The sequence below is a fragment of the Centroberyx affinis genome, unplaced genomic scaffold (assembly GCF_046629955.1).
Source record: "Centroberyx affinis isolate AG114_WGS23_722 - 3 ecotype Tasmania unplaced genomic scaffold, CSIRO-AGI_Caff_v1 ptg002547l_1, whole genome shotgun sequence".
NCBI classification, from domain to species: Eukaryota; Metazoa; Chordata; class Actinopteri; order Beryciformes; family Berycidae; genus Centroberyx; species Centroberyx affinis.
In genome coordinates this window covers 35,001-45,713 of record NW_027280761.1, presented here as the reverse complement: position 1 = coordinate 45,713, position 10,713 = coordinate 35,001, and the positions used below count along the sequence as shown (strand labels likewise).

The window sequence follows — 10,713 nt, the reverse complement described above, 5'->3', positions numbered from 1 at the left end:
GTGTGGGGGGGGGGGGATCGGCCTGAGATATATCACCATGAGACACGGGGCTGAAGCCCACAATGGGGTGTTGATTAAAAAATCTATTCTGGGCTGAGCAGAGCTGAGCGAAGCTTCGCAGGAGAGAGTGCAGGTGGGCACGTTGTCCAAAGAGATAGGAAAAGCTGTATTGTCTGCTTCTGTGCAATGACAGGTATTGTGAAGATTGCAGCTAAACTATCACCGGAATAACAACAACGGCCGCTGTAGCTGCAAAGTTCCAGCAGCTCGACAACTTTAGCTTCGTCATTTCTCTCCTAGTTGCCGGGGACAAGGAAGGGAGCAATCTGAAGTATCTTGAGAGAAGAGTGTTTTAGAGTCGGCGGGGGTTTTTGTGCATGCTATGCTGTGCAGCAGTGAGAGGGCTCGCTGTGCGCCCCTTGATTATATATGAGACAGACGTCAATGTGGGGATTTAATTCCGCTCTGCCAATGAAGGCAGCGAGTGCTCATCATACAGAGAGACCCACTAAGGACAAAATAAGGAGTGATTGCACATCAACAGGCTGGCGTTTGTACTTACAGGCTACAAAAGGCCTCTGATTGCACTGCAGGGTCCATGGCAACAACAAAACTGATCAGGGAGTGAGCTAAGATTAGATCTCTGCTTACAGCTATTAAGTTACACATAACCACACTTCACCTCTAGATTTCCAGGGTTAATTCGCCCGCTGGTCCAATTAGGAAGGTATTTCTTGACAATATGAATATTTATAGCTTACATACAGTATATACACATATCTGTATCTAAGCAATATGTAATATATAGCCTCCATATTTCAATTTCATAAATAATTGTCCATTTTGCTACCATTTAGCACCGATTGATACAATACAATAGCGATTCAACCTACTGTACATCCACTTCTTTAAAGCTTTTCCATTTGTTGCTCTAAACAGCCGGTGTCTGGTAGCTCTTTCCCAGGAAAAGTCCTCTAGTGCACAGGAAGTGATGCGCTTTACATTTCCAGCAGCAGCAACAACAGTTTGTTGTGGAATGAACAGAAGAAGAAGAACTGGGTAGTTAGCATGAGCAGAGATAGCCACCATGGCTGAACAGACAAAGAACAGAGCGCCACCTGCAGAACAGAAACTCAAACTGAATCAACAGAAAATCCAAGGAAAAGGATGACACAGTCCCGCCCACACTGTTTGATTGACAGGTGATCTCTGGGAAGTGTAGTGCAGAGCAAGGTTATTATCGTTAACGAAAACTAACGAAATAACGAAAACTAGGTTTGAAAAAACATTTTCGTTAACTGCAATAAAAATAAAAACGAGGCTTTACAAAAAACGATAACTAACTGAAACTGTATTGTGTGTTTACAAAACTAACTAAAATAAACTAAAATTATAGAGAAAATGTCTTTAGTTTTTGTTTATTTATTTCATACATAAGCCTAGTATTTTGGGTGGATATGAAATCTATCTTCCATTTTTTTTTTTACCTTTTTGAATCTCGCCCCTGGCAAATACCCCATATTACAAAAAATACTAAAACTAACACTGAAACTAATAAAAACGAAACTAAAACTAAGTATTTTCAAAAAAATAAAAACTAAACTTAACTAGCAAAGCTGCTTTAAAAACTAATTAAAACTAAACTGAAATTGAAAACAAAAAGTCAAAACGAAATAAAAATAAAAACTAATGAAAAATGCAAAACTATAATAACTTTGGTGCAGAAACACCACAGCAAAGAGCGAGGATGTCATCAAAATAAAAAAAAATAAAAAACCCAAATCTCACAGATAACCACTTTAAGAGATAATGAATAATGAATTTCAGGGGATGACTTTTATTTTCCGAAATGGTTTTTCCAATTGACCCTCTGACCCTCGGCCGCCCACAGCTCCACTCAGACATGGACAAAGGCGACGGCTCCATCAAGTACATCCTGACGGGCGAGGGCGCCGGCACCACCTTCACCATCGACGACAGCACCGGGGACATCCACGCCATCCAGAGGCTGGACAGGGAGGTGAAGGCCCAGTACGCACTGCGCGCCCAGGCCCGCAACCGCCTGACGGACCGGCCGCTGGAGCCCGAGTCCGAGTTCATCGTGAAGATCCAGGACATCAACGACAACGAGCCGAGGTTCCTGGACGGACCCTACCAGGCCGCCGTACCCGAGATGTCCAAGATAGGTAAGTGGAGGACAGACAGGCAGAGAAATACATAATATAACAGATAAACGGTACAGATGGACAGAGAGAGACCATCCACACATAAAAGTTCCTTCTTCTTCTTCTTCTTCTTCTGCTGTTTGTTCTTAAGAGAGCAACTCCCTTCAGAGTTTGCAGCCACAGCGAACAAAAACAAAGTACAGTACATAATAGCCCTGCAGTATTACCATTGTTGCTTGAGACTGCTTGTTCTTACAGACCAGTCTCCATCTGCTTCATTCTCTATTCATAAACCTACTTTTGTAGTTAGTTTGAAGTAAATAAGCATAGTTAATTCTTCGAGCTGTCACAGCAGCCGCAGCCGCTCTCCACAGATGGAAAAACTCTCAAAAAAACAAAGAAAATATGATAACCTTGTTGGCGTGGCTGACCGGCCTCTCCTTATCTCCTCCTTGTCTTCCTCCTTTCCACTCCTCCTCCTCCTCCTCCTCCTCCGACTCCTTTATTCTCTGTCATCTTCCCTCCTGTCTCTCCTGTCCTCGTTTTGTCTCTCTCCTCCCTCCTTGCCTTCCGTCTTTCCCAAGGAACATCTGTGATCCAGCTAACCGCCACAGATGCTGATGACCCCACATATGGCAACAGTGCGCGTGTGGTCTACAGCATCCTGGAGGGACAGCCTTACTTCTCGGTGGATGCCAAGACCGGTAAGGATGCACAAAACCACTCCAAACTGTAAACCTGTAAAACCTCTGTCATCTGTGACCAGGGAAACTAACTTTTTCATCCACCAAATCTAGTGCCAGATGGAATCCAAACTTCACTAGCCACTTTCATTATTATTTTATGAGCTAACTATGGTTTTGAAATAGCTCTGAAGGACGGTTGATATCCTGCCAAAGTGGCTGGTCAAGTTGGGCTGAAAGATATTGACCAAAAATTGAATTGTGATGATTTGACAGAATATAGCAATTACGATTTAAACTTTTTCTTGTCATTTTTAGAACTTTAAATTTGTATAAATGCACAATATGTAATTTCTGCTGCTAGGGGTCTCTCAATCAAAACAATAACAAAAGACATAGTTTGATGACGTCGTGAAGTAGCATGGGATCATGGGAGTTTTTTTTCTGGTGTTTCCCGTGTTTCCCCGGAAGTTAGGGGGTAAAGGGGATATGACGCCATGACAGGAAGTTAGGGGGTAAAGGGGATATGACGCCATGACAGGAAGTTAGGGGGTAAAGGGGATATGACGCCATGACAGGAAGTTAGGGGGTAAAGGGGATATGACGCCATGACAGGAAGTTAGGGGGTAAAGGGGATATGACGCCATTGACAGGCGACCAAATGAAACGCACCGTTACCTTGAATAAAATTACGGATTTCTCTGGGTTTGAACATTGTTGGAAACATTTGGGATAATGTAAGTACACAACTCAAAAAGATATATAAAAAGGTCTAGTCGTTTTTAGATATTTTAATGCGGAAATGTTACATATTATACCTTTAAAGAAAAAAAATAGATGTCGGTGTGTAGAATTTACTGAGTTTGAGTGTGATGAAAGGTTTTGATTCATGTACCAAAGATCACCTGCAGCTCTAAAACACCTTGTTAATTGCAGTGGTTGATATATAACACATGGCTAGTGTTAATTTCCCAGCTTGTGTCCAACGCCGTAACACACTCTGATTTTAGCGCCAGTCTGATTTTAGCAGTCCACGCTTCAGGCCCCTGTGTATACCGGGCACCTTTGAATGTGGGAAGCGCTCTGCACGGCTCCTGTTGTTGCTATGAGACTACTGAAAACCCTGTTTGAAGCGCGGCACTCTTTTTGTTAAAAGTTGAAATATTTCTAACTTCTGGCTCTCGGTGCTCTGAGCATTAAAAACACGCGAAGATGTAAGCGTGACCTTTCCATTGAAAAATAACAAGAGAAAGAGGCAGGCAGCACCATCTGTGAAACACTCTAGCCAGAAAGCTGCAGCGTGCTCCTCGCAGGTGGTTAGAGGGACCGTCCTGTAGCGGAAAGCTCACAGGTTCAATCCCCCAAAAATGTGCCCATCAGTAGCTATCCCACTGAGCAATTTTACGTTGATTAGACATTTAAAACACGTCTAAATGGCCATAGCTGTCTAGGCTAAATTAAGTTTAAATGGGGTTAAAAAAAGTGAAAGTTTATTAGATGTCTATACATAGACAATATTATCCTGGACTATATGAGATACACATAGACGCAATGTTGAAATTACTTCTTGTGCTGAGATAATTATCTTGTAGGCTAGTCTACAGGACTTCTCTGGTGCATATTTTTGGTATTTACAGATGTTTATTCATTGTAATAATGTATTTACTGCTTGGTCTAAAATAGGTCTATACATAGCCGTAATGATCCTGGGCTATATGAGAGCTAAAGCATAGACGCAACGTTGAAATCACGTCTTTTGCTCAGTGGGATGTGTCTTGTCAGAGTGTCCTTCAGCAAAACACTAAGCCTCTACCTGCTCAGTCAGTGTCTAAAACATGAACGTCTAACTGGGCATTTACAACGCCAGCAACTCAAGGCACCAGTTCCCAGCAATCCGTTTATTTTGTAACACCAGAGAAACGCGGGCTGATGTTTACCTCGGCCACCTCACTTCCTCGTTTGTCGGCGAGGAAATCTGCAGCTGAAGTTTTTGGCACGACATTGTCCATCGGCAGCCGGTCGTGTGCTATACTGCTGCCGCTGTATGTTCCACACCTGTCACTGAAACACACACTGGCACAGCAGATGTCGAGCTCTCTTGCTGAAACGGCATCAAAAACAGGAAGGTAGTAAAGTAGTAAAGCCTTTTGCGCCTTTTGCTTGATTTGCTGAGCTTGCAGACTGCAGAAGAACGCAGGCCGAGGATGCAGGAGAGTGCAACTCCACGACTTGCTCTAAAAAGTTGGAAAATATTTTAACATTTATGTTGCATATAGGCAGACAATGGTTTTTCTAGGGATGCCTCTTGGTGCGATCGCCCCCTCACACATGCTAGCTCTCACACTCCAAAACTACTTACACGCACGTTTTTAAATTACACTCAAACACAACATTCCCTTGATATCGGTTTCATTCTGTGCTGAACGGGATGACTGCCCATGTGTGGATCTCACTGTTAAACGATACATATCATCAGTAGTATAGTTTTTGGCCCTCTGTAAGGTAAACAGATCACTCAACCTTAAACTCGCTATGATCAGGTGGAAAAAAGATAATAACCTAAACTGTGACTCTATAAATAAACTCTCCTTTCTGTCATTAGCTTCACCTATAATCACATAATATTCTAAAAAGAGCAGATATCAAGGCATTAAAACGCACCTTTTTCTCCACAACAACAGTCTACCTTTGCTTTGACACCCAACAGGTTAATCTATATCGTGACTTGGGGTGACCAGGACTCAAAAGACTCGTTACGAAACACTCCTGCCCCCTGTTTTACCTTTTGTCCGGTCCGCCGCAAGTGTTGACATTCCAGGAAACCATCGCTCTGACACATGACCCTAATCTGTGTCACCAGCTCCCAGTCGCCTGACCTTTCATTCACCCCATGTGTCTTCATGTGGTCTCTCTCTCTCTCTCTCTCTCTCTCTCTCCCCCTCTCTCTCCCTCCTCAGGCCTGGTCCGTGTGTCCCTGGCAGACATGGACAGGGAGACCAGGGAAAACTACACAGTGGTGATCCAGGCGAAGGACATGGGCGGCCAGCTGGGGGGGCTGGCGGGGACGACGACGGTCAACATCACGCTCTCCGACATCAACGACAACCCGCCCATGTTCGATCAGAGTAAGGCACCTCCACCCCTCCCCCTCTTCGCTCCTCTTCCTCATTTTCCCCTTTTTTTTTGTTATTCTTGTTTCATTTTACTCCCCGCTCTACCTTAACCCTCCTCTAATCCCTCCTGATACTCTGATGGCTTAAAAAAAGGGAACAAAACCGAAAAAGCCCCGAACAATTCCTCTCTCTCTGCAGTGGAGAGAAGTGCAGCATACTCTACCAGTCAAAAGTCTGGACACACCTGACTGAATGTACTATGGTTTCCATTCTCTTAAAGCCATTTTGATCTAAAGGCTTCTGCTTAAATGCTTGAAATCTACTTCTTAGACAAATGTAAAGTGAGGTTGATGCTTGTGTATGAATTTCTTTCCAAAGCCTTTTGCCTTTCCATCAAGGCAAAGGGCGGCTACTTTAAAGAATCTAAAATATAAGATAGTTTTGATTTGTTTAACACTTTTTTTTGGTCACTGCATGATTCCATTTGTGTTATTGCATAGTTTTGATGTCTTTACTATTATTCTAAAATGTGGAAAATAGTAAAAACTAGTCCATACCCGGGGATGCACGTGCCACAACTTGCCAAAAATGCACATAAACAGCGTAAATTTGGGAAAATGGAAAAATCAGCTTCGTCAGTCCCTGCCTATGCCAATGCTCAATGCCCATGTGCAGTTTCAGATTGATTGGCCAACCCATTGAGGAGCAAAATGGATTAAACTTTTGCCTGGTGGTGCACATGCGGTAAAATGTGGGACATCTGCAACATCTGTATGCCATTTTGGTGAGTGCTTTTATCCAAAGCACAGTACCATGAAAGCCTGCTTTTTAAAGTATGGGTGGCCCAGTGGGAGTCAAACCCCTCACCTCCTGGCAGTGCTGGCTGTGCTGTCTGCTCATATTCCTCTTCTCTCCAAAATGTCCAACTCCCTTCCTCTGCCTTGGCCACCGGTCCGGTCCCCATGCAGCCATTTACCCCATTTACCCCCCCCGGCCTCCTCCGTCCCCTACATTCCTCCCCCTTTCCTCCCCTCGGCCACCAGTTGTCCCGTGCTGTCTCTTTGATTATCCCCATTTTTCTGCCGCTCTCATTATCCCCGTTCTGGAGGTCAGGGGGGTTGTCTAGCTGTCCACGGTCGTCTCGGCCCTGGCTAACGGGTGGCTTCACCCCTAGACGAAGAAAAACACCCGCCGCCACCGCCGCCGCCACCCACTTCCACTTCCATCCCTCCTCCTCCCAATTAGCGCCATCACTTAGATGGAGCTCTAATCCGTTCTGAGGAGCTTCAGGGATTCCCCTCTGACAAGCACAATGTGTGAGCATTTCGCTTAGGACTGTGGGGAGCGCCACAAATTGGGCAGCTGTCACCTCGGCTTTGAGGTTAAACGGTAGATGAAATTCGAGCTGACCCAGGAGACGGTATATAACCTGATTGCGAGGCGTCCGTGGAGCCGTTTGTTTTTTAGGCTGTGGGAGCGGAGGATCTGTCAGGAGTACAGCAGCTGTGGAGGGAGGGAAGAGGTTTGGCTCCCTCTAGAGGACTGATGAGGAAAACTGAATGATATGGCAGAAAAGGAGGAATAACAAATTGATTCATTCTGTGCATTTATTGCCTCTCTCTGTCACACTCTCTCTGTCTCTCTCTGTCTCTCTCTCTGTCTCTCTTTCTGTCTCTCTCTGTCACACACTCTCTCGTTTACTCTGTCTCCTCTCACTCTCTGTCTCTCTGTCTCTCTCTCTCTCCCTGTCTCTCTCTCTGTCTCTCTTTCTGTCTCTCTCTCTCTCTCTCTCTCTCACTCTCTGTCTCTCTCTCTCTTTCTCACTCTGTCTCTCTCTCTCTGTCTCTCTCTCTGTCTCTCTCTCTCTCTCTCTGTCTCTCTCTCACACACAAACACACACACACTCTCTCTCCCTCTCTCTCTCTCTCTCTCTCTTTCACTCTGTCTCTCTCAATTTTTCAATTCAATTCAATACGCTTTATTGGCATGGCAGTTTACAAACAAACAATATTGCCAAAGCACATAACAAGAAATGAATCATCAATTAACCAACGTTTCAGAAAATGAATCCCATCCCCTCCCATGCATCACTGTGTGTATGTGTGTGTTGCTGTGTGTGTTGCTGTGTGTGTTGCTGTGTGTGTTGCTGCGTATTCAGATCCTCCACTGCCTATTAGTGTTTCTTTGTTTATGTAACTTGTATTTGAAAGGAAAAATAAATCAGCAAAATTAAATGTTAGCCATTAAAAACAGAGCTTTTCGGGGAATATACATTCATACATATTCTTCATATTTTCCATCCAACTGTGTTGCAACAATCAACAAATTTTGCAGCTAATACAGCACACTGACTTTTCTTTCCACATAGATAGGGAGGTTTAAGAGGATCAGGGAAATGTTTGAACTCTGGGTTTATTCTACTTACTTCTACATACCTAACCCTCCCTCTCTCTCTCTCTCTCTCTCTCTCTCTCTCTCTCTCAGGACTGTATCAGATGAGCGTCCCGGAGTCGGCCCCGGTGGGTTCGGTGGTGGGTCGTATCTGGGCGAAGGACCGGGACATCGGGCCCAACGCCGAGATGAAGTACAGCATCATCGACGGAGACGGGAGGGACACCTTCGACATCAGCACCGACCCCACCAACCTGTTCGGCATCATCACCATCAAAAAGGTATAGAGCTGCAACGATTAATCGATTAGTTGTCAACTATTAAATTAATCGCCAACTATTTTGATAATCGATTAATCGGTTTGAGTAATTTTTTTAAGAAAAGTCTAAATTCTCTGATTCCAGCTTCTTAAATGTGAATATTTTCTGGTTTCTTTACTCCTCTATGACAGTAAACTGAATATCTTTGGGTTGTGGACAAAACAAGACATTTGAGGACGTCATCTTGGGCTTTGGGAAACACTGATCCACATTTTTCACCATTTTTCTGACATTTTATAGACCAAACAACTAATCGATTAATCGAGAAAATAATCGACACATTAATCGACAATGAAAATAATCGTTAGTTGCAGCCCTAAAAAGGTACAAAGGTTTTTGTACGTTCTGAGAGTAATGCTTGATTTTCATAGCTCATAGCAAAAAAAGTGTCCTCTCTGCAAACATCTGTGCTTTCTGTGAATTCACACCAACACCAACTCGCCTCCCTCTGAATCTCTTGGCTCTGGATCTGTGTGTGTTTGCCCCACACAGCCGCTGGACTTTGAGAGCAAGCCCAGTTACACTCTGAAGGTGGAGGGCGCCAACACCCACCTGGACCCGTCTCTCCGGCACCGCGGGCCCTTCAAGGACGTCACCATCGTGCACGTGAGCGTCGAGGACGTGGACGAGGCCCCCGCGTTCGACTCTCCGGCCTACTGCATCGAGCTGCCAGAGGACGCTGAGATCGGCACGGTGGTGAAGACGGTCTCGGCGAGGGATCCCGACGCTGCCAACAACACTGTGAGGTGAGGACAATGACGGCCAGGCCGCGAAAAACACAACACTCTCCATGCTTTCATGTGGGTTTTAAAGCAGAACTGACCCCACTTTCAACCATATTTTCCCATCGTTTCCCATCATACCGATTGATTCTGACCAAAATTTTGAATATTGCTTCACTGTAGAGCTACTTACATGGCTCTAATACATTCCTAACATGCCAATAAACACTCAAAACCTCAAGGGATGACTTTAGATAATTGGCATTTCCATCTTTTTTTTGCTGATATGTCTCATTACAGAGCGAGCAATGTTGAAAAAGACATGCTTTAGGTGTTTTGGGGGCTGATTTTTGGAGTTTCCATTGGCTCTATAGCAGTGGTTCTCAACGTGGGGTCCGGGGACCACCAGGGGTCCTTGGTGCGGTTCCAGGGGGTCCGCAGCAAATTGATGAATTGTTAAACTTCACCGCTATTTCATTTACAAGAAGTGAACACAATTAGAGAATGTGTTAGAATGACTTTTTTGATCATAGTTTCACTGTTATTTCTCTGCCTACAATAGTAGTCATGGAAGTCATGGAATTCTGGACAAAATCATATCTAACAATAAAAATATTCTCAGATTTGGGTCAGAGAGACAAAATCTCATCAAATGGGAGTCTGTGGCCCTAATGTGGACTAGATTTGGGGTCCTTGATATGAAAAAGGTTGAGAATCACTGCTCTATAGGACTGTATTGGAGGCAGACGAGAAGAAGTAGCTGTCTAGTGTAGCAATTGATGAGATTTTGGTCGATTGGTTTAATGAAAGAGATGGAAAAATAGGGTCCAGGTCGAAAATGGCCAGAGTGATGCTTTATCTTGGGCAGCTGGGGGGGCGTAGTGAATCAGGAGGAGGATCTGGGTTCAAGCTGTTCCTTATGGGGATAAACGAAGCGTTGCATTATTATTATAATTATAGGAAGCATGGAGACTCAGCACTGTCACCTCACAGTAAGAATGTCTCAGGTTTGATTCCCTGTCCCGGCCCTTTCTCTGTGAGTTTACACACTCTCCCCATGTTCACATGGGTTTTCCTCCCATACTCCAAAGAAATACAAGTCAGGTGGATTGGAGGAAACTGCCCATAGGTATGAATGTGAGTGTGAGTTATTGTCTGACTATATATGTGTTGACCTGTGACCTTGTTACCTAGTGCATGCTGGGATAGGCAGCTCTCTGTGGCCCTGAAAAAGAATAAATGTAGAAAAAAAGTAGAGATGGTTGCTCTCAGATGAAAGTCAGTTGTAAGAAGGTGCAAGAATCAAAATATTGTAAACT

At 44.3% G+C, this 10,713-nt stretch overlaps 1 protein-coding gene across 1 annotated transcript in view; it reads left to right on the top strand.

The window, feature by feature from the left end:
* Positions 1-1,891: 1,891 nt before the first annotated feature.
* The window catches only part of LOC139656821 (cadherin-20-like), a 24,430-nt gene continuing 15,608 nt past the window's right edge, over positions 1,892-10,713 (top strand). Inside the window, exons 1-4 of the mRNA XM_071534445.1 lie at positions 1,892-2,186; positions 5,806-5,973; positions 8,446-8,633; positions 9,165-9,418. Coding sequence (XP_071390546.1) covers positions 1,904-2,186; positions 5,806-5,973; positions 8,446-8,633; positions 9,165-9,418 — 893 coding nt within the window. The 5' untranslated portion in view covers positions 1,892-1,903. The remainder of the gene's footprint in view (positions 2,187-5,805; positions 5,974-8,445; positions 8,634-9,164; positions 9,419-10,713) is intronic.